Here is a 27,263-nt window from a genome sequence, read left to right on the forward strand (position 1 = left end):
CATAGAGACAATGTAAAGGGAAATAAAACTGTGTTCTCCTTTGGCAGAGACAACAGCACTATTGCAGGCTGGGGAAAACAGAAATATAACTAGAGAAGGTACAAAACAATCTTCATAAATTTCTCCAAGGTGGCTTGGAAGACAAGCCATTTTGTCTGCGTGGTAGGTTTTTAGACAGCAGCAAGAGTTACACAAGCCTGACAAGTCGCATGCATTACTCTAGGTCAGTACATGGACGTGTGTGCATTGCAAAAGCCAACTAAAGTGTGGTAGCCAACACATTTTACTTCGTATTTGTGACAAGGTAAAAAAACATGAACAGGCAGTTATTCCAGCTCAGTTGATAAACAGTAAGTCATATTATCTGATTCATGTATCTAAGCCTTAAAGCTTACATGGTGTTAATTTCTGCCTTCAACCGTGTCCTGTATCAAATGTCAAGGAATACTGGTGAGAGCAGGATTTGTTCAGGTACCTTCAAAAATAAAGGGGAAAAGAGGAAGGAAATAATACAGCTGCAATAAATATGTGCGAACATAATTTCCTGAGCCTTTTCAGTTTATCTTAGCATGAGAAATAATAACTGAGAAATAAGTATTTCAGGGATACATTGTTAGAACTGAGATTTTGGACTGGTAGATGGAAAAGAAAAACCATTAACAAGCAGCAAGGTCTGTTCATTTTTTATTATTCATCAGTTTGAAGGCTGTGGCTTGTTGGGAAGTGCATGGGGCTAAAATAATGAAAGCAGATTGATGCTCCATGGTAAGGAAGTTCAGTATCTGCTTCTTGCAAATGAAATTCTAACATTTCTTTTGATGTTAGCAGTACTGGCCTGAGAAGTATCTGTGGACTGCTGAGTTGTGAAGTGCATTGTTAGAATATGGGCAGGGTCGCTCTCTTCCTACCAGCTGTTTCAATCCGTTCCAGCCCAGCTGCACCTGCATTTTTTATTGGTTTGTTTGGTTGGGTTTTTTTTGTTGGTTGGGTTTTGATTTTGGTTTTGTTTGTGGGGTTTTTTGTTTGTTTTTCTCATCCTTTACTAGACATGGTAGCTTCTTATTTTGATTTATTCTACCTCATTGATAAGGGAGTGCTTATAGACAACAGGCAGTCTTCCCAGCACAGAATCAACAAGTGTTTGTTGAAATTGTGCCTTTCTTCCTTTTTTGGCTAAGACTCATTTCAGCCAGTTGAGATCCCTTTCATATTTCATCACAGTATATGGCCTGTGGCACCTCATGTGCTGTCTAATGTGTTCCATGTGTCTCACAGGTTGAGAGATGCTACAGTTTATTAGTATAAACAAATTGTCAGTTGCTTAGGATGCATCTAACTTGTGATTTCCTTCCTTTTGCATTGCACACTCTTAATATTACCATTTTTTAGTATCACCAATGGGCTGATAAATGCATGGTGGTCTTTCATATGATCCTTTCAGCTCTCCCACAGATTTTGCACAGTCTTAAAAATGAGTTATGGAGTATATTGTGAAAAAAAAAAAGTGAAATATATATAATGTATAATGGAAAAGGAGAGACATCATTAGAAATTTAGGTCTGGGGAGGACTGGCATGTTGTGATTAGGATAGAGTAGGATGATCCTGAACAGTGATGGGGAGTAGACTTGATAATCTCTCAAGGTTATTTCTAGATTGATTTCCGTTCACTCCTTGAATGCTTTTGTAATGTTCTGATTTGTTATATGCACTGGCCGCCGTCTGCTGCTCACACTCTTTGAAACAGCATTTGAGACACATGTGGAGTTACTGTTGTTCGGCTGAGTTATAGATACCACAGGAGGGTATCGCAATCGCCTGACCTAGCCTAATGTCTTCCTTGCCAATTATGAAATTGAATTAATCACTTCTATCTTTATGTCTTGCTTCTCAGCCCAGTCTTGTCTTAGGCCATGCTGATTTTTTAGTAATACAGCCCTGGTCCTACATAAGCAACATATAATGATCATGTAATGCTTTCACTGCACTGCTGTGACCATACACCCAATTTTATGAGCATAGCTGGGGTTTGAAAATGTGCCTTTAGAGCACGATGCTTTCTCAGAAGGGTGCAAAATAATTTCCAGTCCCAATCTTAGCTCCCTCACTGTCAAAACGCCATTCCCTTTCTTCAACTAGAACCAAATGCAGTTTTACCCTTCCCTACATCCACCATCACCGGAGCACCATTTCAGTCACTTCTTTTATTTACATTTTATACAGCACATTTCAGGATAGATAATTAAGTCCTTACCTATACAAACATTCACTTTTTAGTTGATTTTTAAGCAGTGCAAACCTTCTAGACACATTTGACTTAAAACACATTTTATTCTAGCTGAAGCCAGCTGCTGATCAATGTAAGCTAAACCAAAATAAGCCCATCTAAAACTGAAATCATAATTTCTATGCAGCATTCCACATAGGCTTACCTAAATAACTTTTAAATTACTCTCTTAAATTAAAACAGTGCAACATTCTTATGTAGATGAACTCTTAGAATCCAGTATTTTCCTCAGCAAAAGGGATTTCCTTAGTGACTGAGAAAAAAAATCCCTGAAACTAGTGGGGAGGGGGCATGGGAAGATAATAATTGGTTATACTGAGCCTTGTTCTTCAATTATATTATCTCCATCAGAGTATGAACAGATCTTCATATTAGATGATCAGTTTACCAACACTTATTTCTCACTAGGAGGATTCTCCATCATTGTATTCCAAAATCAAGCAGCATTCAGATTCGTCTGGGTGATATTTTTTTGTCAGCACAACAAAGGTTCCCACAGTGTGTAATTACTCAGAGTAGCCAGGGGAGAAGGAGAGAAACAAGCTGTGCTGAGCTGGCTGTGCCAGGATTGCTGTCTGTTACCCAAGCAGGCGGCTTCCTAAGGTGTGAAAGGGAGGCAGCATCCAAACTTCTGTCTTCTTTTTCCACTAACTCTCCCTCACCAGATTTCGTGTGTGTTTTCCACTCACTGACTGTCTTTTGCCTCATGATCTTTTCGCAATTTGCTCATTTCCAGGGCAGCAGGTTCTTGGCTTGGTGGAGAACCAGAGTGATTGGTATTTGGGCAACCTTTGGAAGAATCACCGTCCCTGGCCGGCTCTTGGAAGGGGCTACAACACAGGTAGGCCCCGAGTGTTTTCTTTGACTTAGAGTTTGTGTTGAGATGGAATCAGTCTCATCATACAGACAGTATGCGATGTGGCAACTTGCACCTCTCTTCCTAACCTACTGCAAAATTTGTCATTTAAAGCAGTAAAAATGATGCAGTGCGATGCATTTTGGAGTTTCTGGTGCTGTACTAGAGAATCTCTTCCTTCTCTAAATGTTCTCAAGGAGATTGTGTGGCATCCCTTGGGGAAGGACAGAGCTTTTCAGCAGTTTGACATGTCCTCAGCACATTTCCTGCAAGATTCCTCTCCATGATGAAGCATATGTAGGCCCAGCAAGAGGGAAAGCATAGGAATTAAGGCTTATTTTCTGTAGAGAGGTAAATAGTGTCACAAAATGTCAGCTCAATAAAGATACAACTCCTGCAGGACAACAAAGGTATCGTAATTGTCCTAATAAAATGCAAACTACTGGCCATCAATTTCTGCTGCCGTAAGAAAGAAATAAAGGCGCTAGATCAGAGATTTTATTAGGTTACAAGAGACACGTCTTCCTGCTGATTTGTGTTTGGTATACGAGAAAACATACCAGGTGCATAAAGAACACACACACACACATCTAAATCATTTCGATCCTTGGTTTCACATGCTGATGCTGTGAGTTATGCTCCCCCTCTGTTTTTAATAAAAGGGCAGAACAAATGGGGAAACCTCCATTTAGAAAAGATGCGTCCATTTAACTAGCCCTGCACAATCAGGAAATTATTCACCATAGCAGTGGGTTTGCTTCGTGGAAATACATTGGATTGAATTAAACAGAGTAACTAGAAAAAGGATTGCATAGGTTGTGGTTGGGTCATCTGTATTTCTATATTCCTTTATATATACAGAGGAATAACGCCAGTTTTTTGTGAATTCGTATTTCTGTCTCTGCAAAACATCTCTGATCTGTGAAAGTGTTTGAAATAATAGCCTAACAAAAAACAGATAGATACAGGATTTTGGCAAAAGAGGTTTGTTTCCTGGCTCCCCACTTGCCAGAGCAGAATTGCGTATATAAAGGCTTGGACTGCCTGCTGCCCCAGCCCCCCCACAAAAGCGTGAGACAGAGGTAAGTTTTATGGATTTGTCCTGAAACCTGAAAGCTTATGTTATACACAGCTAAACTTGTTGAAGTCAATTCTGTTCATTGTTACACCACAAAACAGTATCTTTTCTTCTACAGCCTTTTATAGCTACTTTCTTTCTGCCACATTTTTGCTTTTTCCTTTCTGCCATTTTAATGCCAGCAGGGAGAAATGTGTCACAACCACATAACATTAGAATAACCCAGAAATGTATGGTGGGTAGTATCTAAAATGCAATTATGTAAATAAAAATGCTGCGAAGCTTTAATTTATAGTGTCTTAACTAGCTGTTCCAAATGTTTTATAGGGATATCAAATGTCAGTATATTGCAAAATTCTTCCACTGAAAGCAAAAATAATTGAATGTCTGCAGTCAGATACATTGCATGTGTTAATTTTTGGTATGTGTTAATACATACCTACCAGGCCATGCATAATCCTGCCCGTGATTTTAGTTTGCTCACAATTTTTTTCCTCAGACAACTCACCTGTAGTTGTAAAAACTTTTTTTTAAGAAAGAAAACCAGAAGGTAGATGATGAATGGAAGATTGACAAATGATTGTAAGAAGCGGAATGATGTTTTTTCAAGTACATGGAACAAGACATCACGAAGTGAAACTGTGCAACCTCTGAGAAGTAGCAAACAATCTTATTGCCAGAATCAGCATAATTTACTATAATTTTCTTAATTGAATTCATTGTTTGCCTCAGTAATTTAGCAGAGATTGGAGTTATAAGTCTCTCAAGGAAGATGAAATACCAAGTGAAACTGAAGCTTGTTTGATGTGTTCAGTAAATTACAATAATTGACACCGAACGCAACACTGTGGCCAAGAAGGATTCAGAAAACTAAAAGGGTGGAGGGGGAACAGGAAAGGGAGGCAATAACTCTAAACACTTATGAAAGACAGTGGGCCAGAAAAGTCTCTGAAATGCAGGAGCTTAAAGTTGTTCTTAGGAACAGTAAAAGGGCCCCCAAAAACATGAAACTTGAATAAGCTAAACAGAACTGGATCAGGGGAAGCTCTCAGACAGTCTTTGTTCTTGCTCTTGGGACAGTGTTTACTACAGTCCTAAGACACAATCCTAAGAAAAGGAATTTTTATGTGAGGCTCTTCAGCCAGACCTAGCCCTGGCAGATTTTATACAGAAGCATCCCTCAAAGTCAAAATTCTTCCACTGCTTCATCCTGATTTCTGAAGCAAATAATTTATCTTTCACTCCTACCTTTCTGTGTCTGAGCCACTCTGGACAACATACAGGTTGAGGGAGTCCCAGAAGGCAAATACATTAAAGCCAAAGGTGTGTTTGTTCCTTCTCCACTAGCTCTTTAAATCCAGTAAGCATGTGTGTTCTCCTATTCCTGTGTGCCCAGCCAAATCTCCTGATAGCCAGTACAGAGTTTCAGGGAAAGATTTAGGTTGTTTTTCATCTTTCTTCCTCATTTGCACAGGCAGATAATCCATGATAATATAAACCTAGAAAAAACAAACCAAATTCAAAAGTCAGTTCAGTGGCAATTTAACTGGTGTTTAAAATGTTCGTAGTAGAACCCTTATTTAAGATAACATTCCCTTCCTCAAGCCATTCTAAACACGTTTCTTCTGTACCATAAAGGTACACAGTTTTTTTCAGTACCGCTTTGGCCAAAACTCAGTAAGCTGCTTAATCAAATACTTTTTTTAATATATCATCCACTCCATTTTGCTTGCTAACACTGAGATTAACTCTTACAGATTCCTCATATATCAGTTAAAGCGCACTTTTCTCTCTGTATAATCTATATTGTCTCTCACTGCCTGAATTGTGCTTTTTTAAGTATTACCTGAGCTGCACTTGATTTTTCTCTTTACAGATTTTAAACTGACAGCTCCAGAATTACACTGTATGGTTTGATGTTCATTTCTGGAGTAACAGTCATCTTAGTCCTCAGAAAAATGCCTTGTCAAAGAAATTCTAAACATAAAAGCTTTTAGTACTTTGTCTGCCTTATGCTTTCCATCATGGTGGAGAATAGCTTTGAAAAGCAGTTTCTGGTGACTGTTATCATGATTTCAGGCCAATTCCTTGGCTGGTGTCAATCACCCCTGGCTTCTCTGGCTTTAGTGCAGCAGGGTTGACTTACATCAGCTGAGATGGACTCCACGCCTTTCAAATGGAACTTTAGGATGGATCTGTGCCTGTCATTTGGGTGCCAGGAGGGCATTTGTAAAAACTTTGGCTCAGGGGATTTCAGACTTCTGGACTTCAAAAACCCATCCTGAAGTTTTGAGGCACACATAAAATACACTGCTTCAGTGCGGCTACGAGATACTGTAAGGAGGTGTCTCAGCAGCCTGAGCTGAAGATTCATCCTCCCACACTGAGAGATGTCACATCACCAGATTTGTGGATTGAGAACAGAAGGGAATGGCTAGCACCCAACCATTACCAGGCTACGTGTGTACCATGCATTATTACTCCCATGTTTGCAATGACAGGAGGAATGCTAGAATGAATCTCTTTCATTTGGTGTTTCCCTGAAGAAAAGGACCTATGGAAGATGGATTGGAAGTGGGAAGCATATGTTCTGTCATTTTTGCATAATATTTAACAATCATGAATAATAAGGGCTAGCATAGGGCAGACTCTTTATATGAAATTACACTGGATCACAGCTTGTGCTTCTTCATGATGATATTGTGCATCTTCAGTGTGGAAAACAAATTATTAGTAAAGCAGTGCAAAATGAGAGAGTGGGGGGTCATTGAACTGCCTGTGGTCCTGCTCTGGAAACGTGATAACCAGTTTCACCTTAGCTTCACAAATTTCTGCTCATGACATTATGATAATGGATCTGATGTTAAGATGAGCTGAGCACTTTTAATTTAATCAGACATTTCTGTTTTTCACAAATCCTCACAATTAATGCTTTAAATAGTTATTCTTGCCTAATTCTGGATAGATTTGTTACCAAAATGCCTTTTTTTTCCCCTGAAAGTGTCAGAGTTTGATGACGCCCATCTGAGTAGAGCACTAATTCACAAACTGTGTTCCACAGAGCCTGACTAAAACTGGTGCTTTTCTTCATGATGTAAATAAAAGACTATAGTGATTGCCTGAGAGAGGAGACTTTTCCTGTTTATCTCAGTGAATGAATAAGTCAGAGAACTCATGGTTTATAGAACCTTTAAATGCCCACCGTCAGGGCCTGACTCAGTTTAGCCATGCTGTTTCTAAAAGCCATTGCAGTATTCCTGCCTCCTACGTAAAACATTAGTCACGTTTGGTACTGGAACTGGTATCATTAGGTTTGGTTGTAAGTACAGGAACCTTTACAAACAGATGAAAAGTACATTTTAATGAAAAAAAAAAAAAAAAATGAAAGCCAACACCAATGTCAAAGCAAAAAGTAACACTTTCTTCACCTACTCAGGTTCATGCTATACCAGCTTTTTGGATTAGATTACTCCTTCTTTAAGGTATTGTGAGCTCATTCAGCAGATACTGTTATCAGTGCAAAGCATACAGCTATGTACGTGCTTTTTAACACACAAAGATGCATTTGAAGTACAGGTATCACACACATTGTACAGGTAGTAGTTTAGGAAGGGCCAACACTTTCTTGCTTTGAGACACAACAGGATATCTCAGTCTGTCTGTGTAGATGGTGGGACGGTAAAATTATAATGCTTTTCATGACCAGATCCCTATCTCTGTTGGTTATAATCAGTAGCTTGAACTTAAAAATAAGCTATCTTAAAGCTGACTAGCTTCAAAGAATAGCTTCCTTTCCAGTCTTTCTCATACAGTTCCTAAAGCATGTGATGTACTGAGAACTTGTTTACAGCACGGTTGACATTTCTGAAATGTGGGTCAATATGTATTTGATTTTGAAAATGGTGCATCTAGTTTGAGAGGCCTGCCTGCATAATAATGGCATTGCTACAACTGGATTAGTCTACTGTTCATTGCATTCTCTGGGATACATACTCTGCTCTTTGGCAATTGAATCTATCAGTCCCTGCAATAACTCTTTTTTTAAAAAAACACCTGACTTTCTTTGAAACACTGAAAACTTTCATCTCCTAAGAACCCTGCAGTAAAAAACAATGGCATTCAGACAGCCTGTACCAGAGTCTAGTTTCTATTGTATTGGCATATATAAAAAGGATGTCTTTTTAGTTGATTAAATTGCCCTAGTTTGGGTTTTTTTACTGGTCTGACCTGAGTTCACAATGTTGATCTCCATGTAATGTACCTAAATAGGACATATATATGTACTATTCCAATCTTACAATTTAAAGAATCGTTCTTAAGTGTGGTATTTTTAGCTTGATCAAGACAGTTCTTTATGTGAACATACATAGCTTGATGAGAAATCATATTTTCCAGCACTCTGAAATGCCCTCTCTTTATGTAGAGGGACCATCATTAGCGGGTTAAATTTAGATGAAAGACTTGCACATAAAAGCTTAGTAGAGGCATCCAGGTGTCTCAACTGAGAACAAAACCTTCTGTTATATGTCAGGAGAACCCCAGACAAATGCATAGTAGTAGTAAAACCAGTACTTTTTCTTCTAAAGTGCAAGTTCACTTTCCAGGTTCTCATTGTGCTTATAAATGTGATTGTGTAAAGGCAGTTCCTTTTTGTAGATACAGAAACAGAGGTTTTAGCCATAGTCCCAAAGCAAAGAAAGAGGCATCACAGTTGGGCTCCATCTTTGGACTCTAACAGGTAGCCAGTTGCCTGAAACAGAAAGCAGCAGAGTAAGTAAGATGTCTTTCTATACCCTTGTGTCAAAGCTGTCACCTCTAAGAGAGTGCCAACAAAAAACAGCTGAATTTGGTCATAGTTAAATCACTCTCCTAGGTGCTATTTGCTGCAGGACCCACTGTGCTCTGATCATTTTAGTACAGGGCAAACTAGGTTCAGGACAAACCTTTCCCCTTTAAAACAATGTCAAGACTTTATACTGCCTGAGTTGGAGGTGTTTTGAGAAAGAAGAACCTGCTAAATTGCATGGACACTGAGATGTCAGAAGTAGCAGCAGCTCGATTCTTTCCTTTCCCCATTGTCTTTCTTCTGTCTCTGTGTTCAGCTACATTCTGCCTTTAATTGTTTCTGCTGTAGCTCCTCAACCCTCCCTCCTCCGCCTGTCTGTATTGAACTGAGCTGAGAGGAGGACAGGAGCACTGCAGTACCATATATATACAGATAGTTCCTACACTTTTGTTCTCAGGGCCTTAGCAGAGATAGTGAACAGAGAAGCTTTCCCAAATAGGATCATGGAATTATAGGCAATTTAAGTCAGAAAGGATCTCCAGAGGTCTTCTAGTCCTCTTCCCACTGAAAGCCAACTCAAGTTGCTCAGGGCCTTTTCCAGTTGAGGTTTTACTATCACCAAGGATACCTCTCAAGGCAGCCTGTTCCTATATTTGGCTACTGTCTCGGTGAGAAAAGTAAAAATAAAAGTAAAAATTTCCTGATTTGTAAGTAGAGTTCCTTTGCTGCAATTTGTGTCAGTTACCTCTCATTCTGTCTCTGTGCATCTCTTTGAAGAGTTTGGATCCATTAAGTATCTGTAGACAGCAGAAAGAGTTCCCCTTAGCCTGCTCTTCTCCACGCTGAACAGCTCCATTTCTCTCAGCTTCTCATACATGTTCTCCAGGCCTCTAACCATTTTGGTTGCTCTGTGCTGGATTTGATCCAGCATATCGTCGTCTTTATTTAACTGAGACATCCAAAACAGTACTTGAGATGTGATCTTACAAGTGCTGAGTGAAGACTGGTAATCACTTCCCTTGACCTAAGGGGCTAATACAGCCCCGGATGTGGTTGGTCTTCTTTGCCGCGAGGTCACACTGCTGGCTTATATTCAACTTGCTGTCCACAGAACCCCCTAGGACTTTTCCTGAAAAGCTCCTTTTTATCTATCGGCTGTACTGTCCATTCAGGAATAGTCCCACACAGGACTTTTCATTGAATGTTGTAAGCATTCTCTTAACCCACTTGTCAAGCCTGTCGAGGTCCCTCTGAATAGCAGCTCTGTCCCGAGGGATACTGGTCAGAGCCCCCAGTTTGATGTCACGTGTGACATTGCTGAGGATGATGCTCATCTCTAGTTCATCTCTAGCTCATTAATCAGAATGTTAAACAGTATCAGTCCCAGTATCAACTCTTGTGGAATACCACTTGTAACTGGATGCCATCTGAATATTTTATTCCTGAACACAACCCTTTGAGCTTGGCAGGCCAACTTACTTTCCATGCACCTTGCAGTCCACCCATGCAAACTATATCTCAGTTTGGCTATAAGAATGCTAAACAGCTAGCTCCATACACATTTTGGACACATTTTCTCCTTAAGAAAATATGTCCCTGTATTTCTGCTGGGAACCTAAACCTGACCCTCTGCTGCTAGAGCAGAAAAGGCTGTGGCAGAATGATTGACCCTCAGCTGACCTTTGGGTGAAATCATCGCATTAAAGTACATTATGTTTCCTTTCTTTAAAAAATGCTGTGGTTTATTTTTAGGCTTGTTCATTCTGTGCCGCTTTCCTTTCCCTAATCCATTTCTTAGAATGTTCCAGTTCTCCTGAATCACACCGGTCAATAAACTGTCCATTAAGTTGTCAGGGAGGGGAAGTTGTCTTATTGCTTATGAATGCAAAACCCCAAACCTGATTGTCATCTAACTCCAAAGAAATACGTGAGAGGCTGTTCAGCCGCTCAGCCACATTTCCTCTGCTGTTGCTAGGACAGTGACTGAACACCAGACCAAGAAAAGCTGTGGCTGGTTCTTATGCGTTCTGCCCATCCCTACAATTAGCCTTGTGGACTACTGTTAATTTTAGAAGACAGCCAAAATAATTATCACCTATGCAGGGTGCATTTTTCTTCTTCATATAGTCCAAAGTGGAAACCTTGTAAAATTGTTGACACATCAACCACTATTAAATATGATGCTTTTGAGAGGATCAAAACCAAGACAACACCTACATAATTTAAAGCAATGTTCCCTGTTATCTTTCACTTTTTGTTGCTTTCTGAGGAAGAAAGAAATGTAGGTAAGCATCATGGAGAAGGTCCAGATCTGGTGTAATTGCATGACTCCTGAGTTCTATAGACCTAAGCTCATTTACAGAAGCTGAGGATAAAGAAACAGATTTTTTTTCTTTTGGAAGTGGATGATTCTTTGCTGGAGAGTCCAGGGTGGATTAGTTTTGGAAGATGTACTTGCTTTCCTCCTGGCAAATATTCAGTGAATTCCAGCAAACCTCCTCAGTTTTTATCCATGGAAACAAGCTTTGTGTGATCCCCTTTTCCAAACACGCCTGCACAGGGACCTCCGGCACGGTAATCCTGTACAGTCTGTACTGCTCTGTGATTCCTGTTTTGAGACCTCACTCAAAGTCCAGTTACTCTGGCTTGATGTAGAGTTGTGACACTCACTGGCACTTCTGTGTTTCGAGGCACTGACATGTACAATTGTACACTCAGAAAGAATGAAGAGATGCATGAGAATTAGTCCAGGATGGATAATCAGAGGAACATGAGCTCCAGGTTTAATACAGTTGTCGAAATACTTTGTGTGATCATTGGATGTATAAACAGGGACAGTTCACGTATGAGTACAGGAAGCCGTTTCTATTGGGTATGGGCTTTTTATTCCTGACATGCTGGATATCTACACTGTCAAATAACTTAGCTCCCTAGTTCTTTCTTTGCTCTTGACATCAATAGGGCACAGGAATTACTTAGTACCCTGTCTTTCTCAGGGAGCAACCTGTCTTTTGTCAGCAAAAAAGGTGTAATTTTTTGATAGTTAAATCCAGGAAATCTTTCTGGAAGGTTGTATGGATTGGATTACACTCTGTTTGGCATCTCTTTCTGGTTCTTCAATGCTGCATCAGAAGACTTCATACTCTCTAATATTCCACATGCCCTGACAACATTCTCCATTGCACACAACATAGACCCATGCTAAAAACTCTCCAATCTAGAAGGCTGTAACATGGCTCTCTCATAATATCAGACACTGAGAAATGCTAAGAAAATAATTTTTATGTCTAAAAACTGAAGGAACTCAAGCAAAGCCCTCAGAGACAAGTACTATGTAGTGTGAATGTGGCTGGCCTGCTCCATAAAGAGCAAGGCCCTGAACAGTGTGTGTACAACCACTCTGTAGGCCTAATCTCCACAGGTCAAAGGTGAGTACTTATAAATTAACCAAGTTCAGAGAAAATACTGGAAAATTGCCCATAAAGTTGGGAAAAATGGCTCCAAGAGCTTATCTGGGAGCACGTCAAGAGACAGTTTAATCATAACTTATTAGTATCTGCAGGAGAAAATAACATTTCTTAATAGAGGGCTTGCCAATTTAGCAAAAGTTCAGCAAGATCAAATGACTGCAAATTCAAAGACATGTTCAAATTACAAATAATGGAAGTATCCATCATCAGGGTAATTATGCATTGGAATAACTTATCAAAGTGTGTGATAGATTATCCATTATTGTAAATTTTGAAATCAAGACTGATTGTTTTTCTACAAGTTATGCTCTGGTTAAAGTACAATTGATTTTGAAAAATCCTATGGCCTCTGTTAGGCAAGATCTAAAAGTTATCCTTTCTGACTTTATCACTTAAATATGTATTTAACTGGGACTTTGTATTCCTCTCAATGCAAGTCATCTAGGCACCTAAGCAAACGAAATCACAGATAACCTGCCATGTAAGAACATACTACCTTTTTAGTATTGAAGAGAGGAAAGTTCTTTAAAACCTTGTAAAAATTTTCCATGTTTCCCCCATGTTGCTTTTCTTTTTAAATCTCACATTTCAAAGATGTGTGCCTGACCATCTTTTTATTAGTTTGACTTTTGGCACCTCTGTCGTGACTTCCAGACATGTACAGAGATCCACACCAAGTGGCTGTTGGGTGACACTTGTGCATGGCAGTGATGTGAGACACATCTTTGAGACAGCTCTCCTCTGCTCTGTTGAGGTTGGTCATTGCCATTGTGCTGCACCAGGTAGAAGCTGAAACCTCCCTCCTCTTTCCCTTTGCCGGTCTGAAGCCAGATGTGTTATCTGAGGTTTACAACTTCTGGATTTTTTCTGAGCAAAACTTTCCCAGTCTTTTGAATTTCAAGAGGATTCAATGATTTGTCTCCTGTGCTTTTTGTTTGTTTGTTTGTTTGTTTGTTTGTTTGTTGTTTGTTTTCCCTCTTGGAAGCTATCTCCCTAGTCCACCAACTGAGAAGTTCTTGGAATATTTGCTTTCCTTTGCCTTTAAAATGTAATCTCTGTACCCTGTATGCTCACAAGGCTGACGGAGGGCAAAGGCTATAAGAAAACGAAGGAGCTTTTTCACAGATGATTTTCATCTCCTACAACTTTTTGCACAGAGTTCAAGAAACACAGGGATTCGAGTTAAGGTTAATATCCTTACTTTATTCCTTGATGCCCAAAGCAAGTAGAGCAGCTGGGAAGAACTTGACCTTCCCTTTCTGATTTTGCTAATATTTTTGCCAGCCAAGTTGTTTTCCATTATAGGATTTAGGAAAACGTTGTCAGCAATTTGGGCAGGAAAGTGTATGACTTTGCCTTGCTTGGGATCTATGTAAGAGAAGGCCAGTTGCTCCAGGGCCATGATTTTTCTTTGCCAACCTCTAAGAGACCTGTAGAATTATTACTTCTCTTCACAAGACTCTGGAGATAGGAGGGGAGGGCACTGCTTGGCCAGATGGTCTTTAAGTAGCAAAGGTTTTCTTACACAAACTTCACATTAAAGTCTTATGGTTCATGACTTCTTTCCTGTAAAACTTCTAGACTCCTGAATCAAAGAAATTTTTCTGTAGCACCCTTTGGGGCTTTAAGAAGTTGGAGAAATTCACCCCAAAATTGAAGTCTTTAAAAGAAGATACAAAGAATATTTATCTTTTTTTTTTTCAAATTGCTTAGAAAGAATAGCATCTCAACAATAGAGAAACAATTAGAAAACCAGGAAATTCTGAGCTATAGTCTCTAGCTCCATAAGAAGTTTGAATCATGCTCCAGTATATGCTTCATCTTAACTCTGCCTGAGGAGAAACACCATACTTCAGAAGAGGAGAACAAAGCAAATAAAAGTGTTCCGTTTCATTAAATGGTCATCAGGAAGTATAAACAAAATGTGTATAATGCTTCAAGATGAACCGGCCTCCCAACAGAGTGGCTGTGCTGCATTTCAAAATGCACTCTGTCACAGCTTCGCTTTCCATACATGTGCAGAGAAAACAAGGGCTGTTGCATTCTGTCACTGTGTCTGGAGGGTCATCTACTTTATATTTTGAAACAGCTTCTCAGCCCTGTTTGGTTTTCTCAGAGAAAAGCTCAAATGTGGAGTCATCATTTTTTCTCAACCCATTGTATATCCCTGCAAGTTTTTTAACATTGTGAAAGGGTTTTTTGGAGAAAAAGACTGGAGCATGCGAGTTCATGGTTAAATAATATATCAGGATACTCCAAAATGTGTTAGAATGACAATAAAAGCTATAGACATAAGCTATGATGTTATTATACTAATGATACACCTGGCCAAATTATGAGGAGCAGATAGATAGATGCTCTGTAAATCAAGTGAAATAAATGCAGTGACTTTCATCCACACAAAGACTTAAAATGAAGGATTTAAAATGTGTGCAGTAGTTTGTTGTGGAATTGCAGGTTTAATTCAGTTTTTTAATCCCTATCAGCCATCTACTTATGTTTTTCCGTTTCCTCTTGATTCTGTGGGTGGAGAGCAGAGGCCACGATCAGTGGCGTGAAGGTTTGACCCAGTGGATTCCAAATGCAGTCCTGAGCAAAACTGGTCATTAGGGCCCTGATCCAGCAAAGGCATAGCCACATTCCTAGTATTACACACTGTGACAACTTTTGTTGATTTCGGGTACCTAAATTTGAATTAAAAGAACATGTGTAAGTACTTGCTAGAGTACTAAGCTGTCAACACTATCATGGTGCTGCTTCTGAGATAGCAGAGCCACAAGCCTCTTACATAGCACCTAAAAGTGAACTCAACTTTTTAGTGCCAAATCTATTTCAGAAAACATGGTATCTCAATGTTGTTTGTCCAGCCTTTAATGTCTGGGTCAGTTATTTATTGTAGAAATTATTGTAGAAAATCTCCATGTCAGCACTATTTAACATTATTTCTTACAGCATCTAAGACTCAGTGGGTTGGTGTATGGTCCTCAGTATGCTGGTTAGGTATTGTAAAATCCCAGTAGTATTATTTTAAATTCTCTATTGCTTTATACTGGATTTTGAAGCGTGTCTGCCCTGTCTTTCTCAGATATTGTAGTGGCATCTTCTTGCTGTCTGTCTAGATGGTTCATTGTTACAAGTTTAGTTTCTGGAAGAATTTTTTAAAACCTGACAAGGATAGGCTCTGAGATGCTGCTCACATCATCTGGCATTGCCTCAACTCTTCACAAAAACATTCTGTTCCACCTGAAAGAAACAGGCAAGGTAATGCTTACAGAAAGTTCTCTCTTAGTAGCTACATTTTTGCCTCTTTGCCCAGCACTGAGTACTTTTTCAGCCACCTTAAAAGGGCCATTGTAATAAATCGATGGAGTTTGAAAGCTTGTCCAGTTTCACTATATCTTCCCTAAGTGATTCTGTTCTATCTTAAATTATTGTTTATTATTTTCTACTCTGCTGTATATGCCTCCCTGAATTTCAGGATAAGGCACAGTCTGTGTTCCTGAAGCCAGAGGCGGGGATGTTTCCCAACTGAAGTGTTTTCATCCAAATATGTTAATTCAGAAATTTTGCCCTGTTCTCTCTAAGCAATTTACCAAACTCCTTTTTTTTTCCTCTTAGTTTTTGGGCATGAGATGTTTTTGTGTGTTTTAAAATTACGTTTTTTGAGACTTTCCTTGTTTTGTTTGTTTGCGCAATTCAGAATCTGTCAGATTTTTGTAGTTCAAGCAAGATCTCGTCACGCAGGGGCAGAAAATGGCATTCAAATAAAAACTGGACTAGGATGTGCTCCTCATGTTTAGTAATAAAGCATTATTTTTTTAAGACCTTTTGAGATATTTGCATCTCTGTATATGCCTGAACTATTTTGTCGGGATAAAGAAAATAGGGTGTTCTGTGGCTGTTTGTTTAATACTCATGGTACATTTGGATTGCCACTTTTCTCTTTTTGTTTATTTGTTGCCAAGATTTACCTTTGTTTTTCCCAGGTAGGTGAGGGCAGGAAAATGCTGCACTCATCAAAAGATGAGAAGTCCCACTGCCTGGGGCCAGATGTTCATAAAATATTCCTTTGATATTTTTTTTTCCTCCACTCTCTTCCTCTCCCAGCACAGCAGCTGAGAGTAGGTCCCTTTTCCCTTGATGTTCAGCTGTATGTCATCTTGAATTTAGTCTGAGATTTCAGTCAATTTGACTCTGAGTGAAGGGGCTCCTGAGGCAAACATTTCCCTTTCCTTATTTCAGACACTTTGCCTGCAGACTAATTGCACAGGTTGGACTTAGTACACGTTACGTTTACTTTTGGTAACACAATAATATAGAAGTAAAACTGGAGTGTTCTGTTCTGAAGAAAAGGTCGTTTTTCCTCTGCATGAACTATTTGAAAGTTCCCAGCACATATGCTTTTGCTTTGCTTTTGCACTAAACACTAATTAAGTGAATACTATTAAATTCTCCTCTTAGAAGATATCTCTTATTCTCACTAATACTAATGAGTAAATATTTAAACTTTCTATACATAATCTCCAGTAGTTATTTCTAAAGCAGCAGAAAATTAGAATTCCACAATGCAAGAAGCCCTGAACAGAGGCTGTACAAAGGTATTAAACCAGAGCCTGTAGGTGAATTAAGACAGAAGTCACACTGAAATTAGTCTTGACATTAAAACGTTAAAAGCTTGTGAATATTTTCAATAGCCATGATTGCATCATAATTTAATACATCCTTTCTCACATACATTCCAGTTTTTCCACCCCATCTGCCTCTTTTACTTTCTGCTGCTACCATGACAGCCCCTGAGGACAGCATAATCTCTTTATCTGCAATGCCTTAATTTGCTCCTAACATAATAGGGGAATACAAAAAAATTGGGCAATACTACACATGATAAAACATTTCCCCTTTTCTTCCTCAGACTGGAGACTTAAAGAAATTAAGAAAAAATGTTTTATGGTCTATAAATTATAAATACTATGGGTTAGGGCAACCCCCTGTATCAATACAGGCCAGGGGATGAAGGGATTGAGAGCAGCCCTGTGTAGAAGGCCTTGGGGGTACTGGTGGGTCCAAGATTGGACATGAGTTGGCAATGTGCACTTGGAGCCCTAAGGCAAATTTTATCTTGGTCTACATAAAAAGGAGTGTGGCCAGCAGGTAAAGGGAGGTGATTCTGCCCCTCTGCTCTGCTCTGCTGAGACCCCACCTGAAGTCCTGTGTCCAGCTCTGGAGCCCTCAGCACAGGAGGGACATGGACCTGTTGGAGAGGGGCCAGAGGAGGCCACAGAAATGATCAGAGGGCTGCAACAGCTCTGCTGTGAGGACAGGCTGAGAGAGTTGGGGTTGTTCAGCCTGGAGAAGAGAAGGCTCCGGGGAGACCTTATTGCGGCCTTTCAGTGCTTAGAGGGGGCCTATAAGAAAGATGGGGACAGACTTTTTAGTGGGGCCTGTTGCAATAGGACAAGGGGTAATGGTTTTAAACAAAAAGAGAGAGAATTCAGGCCAGACATGAGGAAGACATTTTTTACACTGAGGGTGGTGACACACTGGCCCAGGTTGCCCAGAGAGGTGGTAGATGCCCCATCCCTGGAGACATTCAAGGCCAAGGTGGATTGGGCTCTGAGCAACCTGATCTAGTTGAAGATGTCCCTGCTCATTGCAGGGGGTTGGACTAGATGACCTTTGAAGGTCCCTTCCAACTCAGACTGTCCTATGATTCTATGATTGGAGTTAACTGAATCTTACAATTAGTCTTTATTTTTCTTAATAAAGAATCTCCTCAGATGTATTTGACTATTGAAACAAAGCTGACAGTTACTGCCAGCTGGAAAAAAATCCACTGCCAGAGTGGAGCTTATCCTACCCAGTTTATTGTTACAACACAAGGAATCTGCTTCAACTTGATCTAGAATTTCAGACAAAGCACAATGGCTCTCTCAGAAGCTAATGACACACACTGCACACTCCAAGTAGGCTTCAGTTATGTTGGAGTGAAGACAAACACACTGGCAGAAATACGTTGTAGCATCTTGTGACGATACCTCCCTTTCCAACCCAACAACTGTGAGCAGAAAGGTTGACTGAAGATGAAAGGGGATCCCTCCAGTACAGGTTCCAGCATCCGTGGGAACCAGATGGACTGAAATGGAGAACAGAACTAAAATAGGCCACAAAATTCACTGCCAAAAGATGTTTTATTTTTATTCATGGCATTGACAGATTTCACTAGAAAGAAATTTGCCATGTCATAGAATCTGAAGATAGGAATGACCTGGAGCCTCCTTTGTTCTATCCCAACCATTGCAAGATTTTTCCATGTATATCTTGCTGTTCTTTGTGTAGCCTGATTTTTAAAGACTCATGAAATTAAGCATGTTTTCTGTCATTTTTAGGTTATTTTGCCACAAAGGGTTTAGGAGAATTTTTCTTAAGTATTCAGACTATATTTCCTTTCTTATTTTCATTACTTCTAGTTTTATCATCCTAGACTCCCTCAGGCAGCTTTTCCCAGTGCCTGCTTTTTGCCATTTCATATTCTTCTCTGTAGTTGTTATGTTTCTCTACAGTTACCATGATTTTTTTTTTTTTTTGTAATATCACTTGCAGATGTCATTACTATTCTGTTCACTTCCCTCTTTCACTAATGAAGATGTGAAACAACACAGAACCTATCACTGCTCTTACTAGGCACTTCATGTCTACCTGCTAGGCTGCTGTTTATCAGTACTCTTCCTTTATGGTCCTTCAGTTTGCATTCATCCCCCATGACAGTCCTTTTATCTAAGTTTTTCTGAATTAATTTTTCAAGTTAAATTTTCGGAGACACTGTAGGAAAGGTTTTGCTGATGCTTCAATCCAGTGTCATTGCTTCTGCCGTTTTCCCTTCTTCTACACAAGGGATTTTGTCCAGACAAAAAAGCAACTGAGGAACAAAAATTCATGCTGAGATATCTTTTACCTCTTTGAGTGTAACTTTCTGATCTGACAATCATGCTCTATGAACACTTGGTGCCTTCATGGCAGGCACTCCCAAAGGCTGGTTTGTAACCAGCACTGATAAACTGTTCCTCAGAAAAGTTTTGGGGATTGCCATCTGGTGTGTCAAGTGATTAACCTCTTACTTAGTGGAGGAAAGGCTGAAATTTCATCTTACGCAGTATATGTATTGCATCCTGTGCAGTAAGTATCAAGAGTCAGATTTCACCCCACACACGTGGTAAAATGTTTCGTATGAGTGACAAAATTCTCCTTGTCTCAGCGTAATCTTGACTTCAGGCCAGATAGAAATTAATTTAAACAGTGGGATTTTATAAGAAGCAGATTGCTGTTCACTGTGAAGGTGGCAGAAATGGAATCATACTAAATAAATCTGGATTGTCTCTACCCTTTCCTTAGTAGACAGTGACCTGACAGAATATGTTCTTGGAGCCTGTAGCATTTCAGAATAAGTAGTGTGGAGGGTCACTTCTGAGTATTAGGAGGTTTCTTCTTTCTTTTTTTTTTTTTTTTTTTTGCAGGATATTATCTAATTCTCTTGGGAATTATAATAAACTTTGGATGGAGTTAACATCTGTCATGTGAATCACCTGTATTAGTTCCTTTTGTAAGGAATAATCCCAGGGCTAATCATGTCATAATGAAATCAAGCTTTAGCAATTGAGGAGGCTACTAGAAATACAACATCATTCTCTTGCTTCTCTTCTTCCCAGTTTCACTCCTCTTGGGCTACTTTAGCCTTCTTTCAAGCCTGTATAATATAGCATTCATCTGTATGCCACCTCTCAATTTCTTCTCTACAGCTTCAGGAAAACTTTCTTAGTGGCATCTTGAACCTGAAGCTCTTTTTAGTCAATGCCCTGTGTTAGCACAAAGTTGGGACTCTAGTCTCCACTAACAGATCTCAGCTCACATCCTTGTTTTAACTGCTGACTCAGCACATAGGCTGGCATATGACAGGGACTTGACTGACATATGACATCATGGCTTCTTTTGTTTTCTGCACTGTGTTTTGCTTCAGGGGTTATCTTGCTGCTTCTCGATAAGTTACGGAAGATGAAATGGGAGCAGATGTGGAGACTCACGGCAGAGCGGGAGTTGATGAGCATGCTGTCCACTTCACTGGCTGACCAGGTGAGTAGGGCATTGCAGAGGAGTGGTGCAACCAGTACTGCATGGATTGAGGCAGTTAAGAAAGGAAAAGGGGATGATGTGGGAAAAGGGGGAAATATTGTGCCTGCGGTGACCGTTTGTTGAATTGTTGAATTGTTGCTCTGGGGAAAATGTGGAAGAGAGGAATGGGGATTTACTCAAAAGGTTTTTCTTACTACACTGACATTTTACCTCCTCTGCATAGATGATTCATTAGATACACAAATTGAGGTTTTGAGCTTTAATTTTCTGTCCTTCTTTCTTTAACATATAACTCTCTGGACGTTTGAAGTCCAAATATACTATGTCTTTTCCTACTGGTTGTTATCTAAGCAAACTTTAGTTCTATTATAAGAGCCTCCAGATATCTCTTTACTGTTTCTGGCAGATGAGTACAGGCAGTCTTTTAATGTACTCCTTGACACAACACGCCTGTGATGAAAAAGGTCCTGCCACAGATGGGAAAATGAGGCTGAGAGAAGAAACAGTGTGTCTATACACAGAAATGCTTATTTACTCTCTTTGTGCTTCCTGCCAGCTCTCAGTTTTGAATCCAGAAAACCTGTTAATGTGGTACTGGACCTGAACCAGTAAGACTTGCTCAACAGCTTGAATGTATTAACTCAATACAGCATCATATTTAGATATTTCTACTGCTTCTGAGCTACATCTGGCTCATGACCAGTCAACATCAAGGCAAGCATGCTGCTTTCTGTACACATGGAGATGTACACTGTATCCTTGCAGGTTGATCTGAAGGCTACTGAAGTTCACTAAAATGATTCTTGAAACTTCACTGTGTTTTCAAGCAGGTCCTGGTCACTGGCTAATACCTGTATGGGGCAGAATTTTCCAGAGTGGACCAAGGTTGCTTATGTCTTAGCCTAATACCTTAGCCACAAGACTGTCCTCGTAACTTACCTCTCCAACTGGATGGCTGCATAAAGTCAGAACACATTCTGTCCGTTACGGCGTAGGCTGTTCTGAAAATCTGTCCTATGTACCCTTTCCATGAAATACCTAGAATACTTGTTGCAACAATAAAGTGCTAGCTAAAATCCCACCTAGTAATTCACTTGAGGCAGCGCAACTGCCAAGATAGCTTTCATCCCCTCTGTTGAGAAGTGATGCAGTACTTACTAACAGCAGGCAGTTTGTCATTGACTGTGAATTACTCTCTCTGGTGACTAGAAGAGGAACCACATCTCTTGCCAGCAGTATAAAATACATGTTTTGAAAACTTTGCTGGAGTCCATTAGCTCTCTGTGTCAAGAGAGCCTGTTCCTCTAGTTCAGATCTACACGTCACCCCTTAGATTGATAGCACCCTCTATGGAAAGAGAATTACAAAACAAGGTTTGAAGAGTTCAGATCACATAACCATTTGCCTTTCTACCTGTGAGAGGGAGAAGAACAGTCACCTCACTGTAGAAACACACCCAGCTGTCTCTCTACTCTGCCCTGGTGAGACCACATCTGGAATATTGTGTCCAGTTCTGGGCCCCTCAGTTCCAGAAGGACAGGGAACTGCTAGAGAGAGTCCAGCGCAGGGCAACAAAGATTATTAAGGGAGTGGAGCATCTCCCCTATGAGGAAAGGCTGAGAGAGCTGGGTCTCTTTAGTTTGGAGAAGAGGAGACTGAGGGGTGACCTCATTAATGTTTGTAAATGTATAAAGGGTGAGTGTCAGGAGGATGGAGCCAGGCTCTTCTCGGTGACAACCAATGATAAGACAAGGGGCAGTGGGTATAAACTGGAACACAGAACGTTTCGTTTAAATTTGGGAAGAAACTTAGCTTCTCAGTGAGGGTGACAGAGCACTGGAACAGGCTGCCCAGGGGGGTTGTGGAGTCTCCTTCTCTGGAGACATTCAAAACCCACCTGGACACATTCCTGTGTAACCTCATCTAGGTGTTCCTGCTCTGGCGGGGGATTGGACTAGATGATCTTTTGAGGTCCCTTCCAATCCCTAACATTCTGTGATTTTGTGTGATTCTGTGAACTGTTCTCTGTTTTTCTCTGCTAGGATATCTTCAATGCAGTCATCAAACAAAATCCCTTCCTTGTCTACCAGCTCCCATGTTTCTGGAATGTGCAGCTCTCGGATCACACCCGTTCTGAGCAGTGCTACAGAGATGTGTCTGACCTGAAGGTATGTTTTACAGGAGGCTGGATGGGTGGTATCCTTTGGGACAGAGAACGCGGGACTCTGCTGTGACAGAAATGTGAAGTCCCTTAAGTAGAAGGGAAACTAACACAGCTTATGAGGACACCCAAGCAGTGGAAGCACATATGACTTGCTCTTGTGCATTTTGACTGCTAGAAAAGTGAAAGGTGGGTGCCGCTTTGGGGTTTGGCAAGGTGTTAGACAAGTGCTTTACCTTCTTATATTCCATACCTCTCACCTATATCATTGCACTTTGCTGCTGAGTTCTTATTGCTGTCCCAGTTCTTAGCTCTTCCTAGCCCAAGAATACGAAGCCTTTTTACATACTGGACAAGTTTGAAACTATTTAGTCAACATCATTTAATGGAGTGAAATTCATAAAGAGCTAGAAATACATTAGCCAAAATTTAAAGACCTTGCACAATTCATATTCAGCTTTTGAGTACACTTAACCCAGACATACTGCCACTCGTTTTTTCCAGGATTTGCCCTGGAAAAAAGGCTCAGTAGAAACCTATTAATTTAGTAAAATGAAGCTATAGTATTGATTTAATAGAACATTTTTCATTATCATCGAATAGGATATAAAAGTAGGATGGATTTGAACAGGTATGGGTAAATTAACATAAATTGTGCTGTGGTCATTTTGAAAGGCCAGACTCAGATGTAGCATGCAGAGAATTAAGGACTGAAGTTAATTGAGCTTTTACAAGGTGTAGAATAAGACTGGCTAGCTCAACAACAGGCTCCATTAGAGGACGCTAGTGGCATTAGAACACAGTAAATATTAGTTTGGTTTTGACAATTAATTTTAAAATTCAATTGAGGTTCATCTGCTTAATTTATGTTTTGAGACTGCTTCAGTAAACAAACAAACAAAACCACAAAAAATGTAACCAAATTTTCCCTTTTAACAATTTGTAGTGTAACGTCAGGAGTGTTCAACATGAACACCAGATACTGGATGAATACAGAAAATCAGTCGCCCTCAACACACTGATTCCAAAAGCTGCACTTCCCAAAAGACAGCAGATCTGCTATGTGGGTTAACTGACCTGTCAAAGCTGGCCAGCATTTCTTGAATTTCATACATAAAGTATTCACAACCAACTATTCAGGTGTGGTCCATAGAAGACAGCTTTTAAGGCTAGATCAGTATACTGGTCAGTACACACACTGACCACTAAATGTTTTATGATAGATGTTTGTAGGGCAGGATCCACACAGGGACTTACAGCATTATGGTTTTATGCCTTGTAACAAAGTGCTGGTAGAGATTTTAGTTCTGTGCTTGTGTTGAGAATCATATGTGACAGCAATTGTAAGGTATGAAATAGAAGGACAGATGTAGTAGCAGACAAAATGTTTTCTAAAAGATGAATTTTGGAAGAACACGCCTCCTATCTGGGAGATATCATGGTATTTTTCTGTGAATTAAGGGCTTACGTTAATTCATATAATCCACAGAGAGAGTCAGATGGGATTCAGCCCAAGGTTAAGACAAGTACATTTACATGAGAAAAAGACATTGAAGGTAATAACTGAGGATCTAGAGCTTGGTTCAGTTGTGTAAACACAGTTAAAGTCACAATAGATGCTCCCAGATATCAGTATGGGATTGGCAGATACAGCAAAGACCCGGAGGGACCCTGTTGGCAAGGCAGCTGATGGGCAGACAGGGTAACCTTAAGGTCCTTTCAGTGTTGCTATAGATCTGCATTTAGGCAACTGAATCATGCTCCCCATGAGTGGTTTTGGAGACTAGTTGAGCTCACCTCAGAATAGTTATGTGAGGGCTAATCAGGCAAATCACTCTTCAGGCTCCAGTGACTAAATTGACTAATCCCTATCAGATGTGAGATACCTAGCACGTATGTAAACCTACAAGTAAGCATTTAATAGAATTATCTTAAAAATAAATTAAATCCTTTCTTCATTGTCGATTAACAAATTTATGTTTACAAGTATGACTTAGGCTTGGTTGTTTATTACCATATAGTGTATCACACTGTCAGTTCCATTACAGCATATGTACTTAAGTCTAAGATGCATAATATCCTCCGCTGGCTCTCTGGTCTAAGGTATTTAACTCAAGAAGGCATGCAGACATACAAGCAATTTCTTCAGCTGCACTAGACTTATTCACACTGCTAACATTATCCCCTAAATACCAAATCGAGGCTGAAATTCTTGGCTTTGAAAGAGAGGCCAGAGCCTTATCTAGTGCACATAAGCCTCCTGGTTTCATAAAGCTCTTCCCATATTCAGCAGTTTAAAAACTCGCCCTCAAGCAACACTGTTTAAAATTCTTCATACAATTTTACAAAAAGCATAAGGCAATTGAAGTTGTGAATTTGCATTATGAAAATTAGCAAAATTCTGGTTCTGAAAATAAACTGTCTGGTTCGTTATGTGGTCGTCTCAAAAAAAGTAACAAATGTCATTAGCCCAAGTTAGGAAATGTACTCTTAAAATCACCAAAATTAGTCAGTTCCATGGCATTTGATATAAATGGTATGACACAACTTATTTGGCACATCTTATATTTCATGGTAAGACTGGAATAAGAAACGAGGTATGAGAAACCTCCAGGGTAAGAGGGAGAGAAAGACAGATTGTGGAGTTTGCACTGAAGGATTAAGAAGGATAGCGTAGGAAGGAAGGAAATGCAGGGAGAGATTTAAATTCCAAGGTAAAGCTGGCCTAGTCAAGTATTCCTCAGTCAAATCAGACTGCATTCCTCATGTCAGACTGAAAAGGCACTGATGGTTCACGCTGGCCTCAAAGTCCATCAGACTTGAGGATTTGTCATCTTATTATAGGCACAACATTGTGTCAAATAAACTTAGACCCCCAGGGCTGGCTGCTGCTCAGGTGTGTGTGTATATATGTATATATACATACATACTTCTTTACTGCTCTGTTCACATTCATGCAAACATAGGATGACCAGCATGCTTTTTACAGGCCTGTGGAGCACTTGAATATTTCATGTTGCCTGAAGAGAATTCTAACCACTTTTTTTCCCTTTATAGTCTTCATTAAGTTGCGTTTCTGTGATAGCTGAGCAGTGTATACAAATTTTGGAGGACTCGCATATGAGAAACTTTCAGAGAAGGCATAAGAAGAATATAAATATTTGTAACCAAGTTCTGCATTGAATTAATTTTATATCCATCTAGAGCAAGATCAAAATAAGACTATTTTTATTTGTCTAAATGTTTACTTACCTCCGGTGTCATACTTTATAGTACTGGAGGCCACACTATACACAACTAGACTGTGGTCTGTGGGTTTTGTACTGATGTCTGTGGTGTATGGAACCCAAACTTACATAAACAATTACACTTACGGAAATCTTCCTGTCTCCACCCTGAGGACACCTGTTTTAAGGATGCTTTGCATCAGTCAAGAATGTCTTGAAATGAACAATTTTAGTAGAAAACAAAGAGTGGACTGAGAGGAAGCAGATGCCCTTTAATTCTTTCTGCCAAGTGAGCCAACTGCAGTGTGTAAAGGCCAGAGGTGCTTATTTTTGCATGACATTTGTCACACCTCGGAGAAACACTCAGGAGCTGTTATTGAAGACTGGCCAAAAGATGTGGAAGTGCTAATAGTCATTCTGTGTAGGCATCCACTGTCTGTCTTTCTTATCTCTGCTCCGCACATGGTCCCCAGTAGCCTGCAATGTCAGGGGACAAACATGGGAGCTGCAGGACTGGGCCTTGCTGCTCTTCCAAGCCTGTGGGGATCTGTCTGGAGCTGAGGTTCATTTATGCATTACTTGCTGGGTTGGGCCCTGTGTTTGCTTTCCTTTTTGGTTAATAGTTTGTTCCTGTCTGTAAGGAAATCTCAATTACTATGATTTGGCGCAAACCAAATGGCAAGAAAAATCCTGTGAAGGAAGGTAATGAGTTGCAATGCTTCTGACAATGAATCATGACCTCATTGAATGAGTCAGTCATGAAGAGAAGTCTGGTTGTCAAGGATACAGATGCTATTTACACAGAGAACCTGGTAATTCACAATCACAAAAAATCAGATGCTGGACTCTTCAGTGGAGATTTATCAAATTATTAGAATTTACTCTCCCGCCCCAAAACAGGAAAATGCTTTAAAACTTGTTGATGGCTTTTCAAACTGGTTTTGAACACAGCTTATACTAAATTAGCAGGTAGATAAATAACTGGCCTCATAAATTCCCCCTTCTGAGAGTGTGTTACATGATTCACTGTGTCTTCCCTGGGAATGTCTTCCACACCAGGATGACCTTGTAAGATTGTTCACGAAAGTTTAAACAGCTTCTTGTCTGTAACCCAAATACATCATTTCATATCTGCCTCAAACATGACCTATTGCACTTCTTTGTCTCACAGTCCCTGAGCCACCCCATGCTGTCCAAGCCCCCAGCACTGATCTGCAGCAGGTCTGGCATTCTGCCACCTTGCACGTTTTAATGCCAACCAAGGAACAGCTACAC

General features: G+C 40.0%; 1 protein-coding gene across 2 annotated transcripts in view; it reads left to right on the forward strand.

The window, feature by feature from the left end:
* The window catches only part of LARGE1 (LARGE xylosyl- and glucuronyltransferase 1), a 286,929-nt gene that overhangs the window by 218,200 nt on the left and 41,466 nt on the right, over window positions 1-27,263 (forward strand). For both annotated transcript variants that reach the window (XR_014184896.1, XM_082061421.1), the window contains exons 8-10: window positions 3,023-3,127; window positions 20,488-20,600; window positions 22,643-22,768. Coding sequence is in view for 1 of the 2 variants with exons in the window: in XM_082061421.1 (XP_081917547.1) it covers window positions 3,023-3,127; window positions 20,488-20,600; window positions 22,643-22,768 (344 nt within the window). In the remaining variant the exon portion in view is untranslated. The remainder of the gene's footprint in view (window positions 1-3,022; window positions 3,128-20,487; window positions 20,601-22,642; window positions 22,769-27,263) is intronic.

Source organism: Streptopelia decaocto (genome assembly GCF_964273445.1).
Source record: "Streptopelia decaocto genome assembly, chromosome: 1".
In the NCBI taxonomy this organism is placed as follows: domain Eukaryota; kingdom Metazoa; phylum Chordata; class Aves; order Columbiformes; family Columbidae; genus Streptopelia; species Streptopelia decaocto.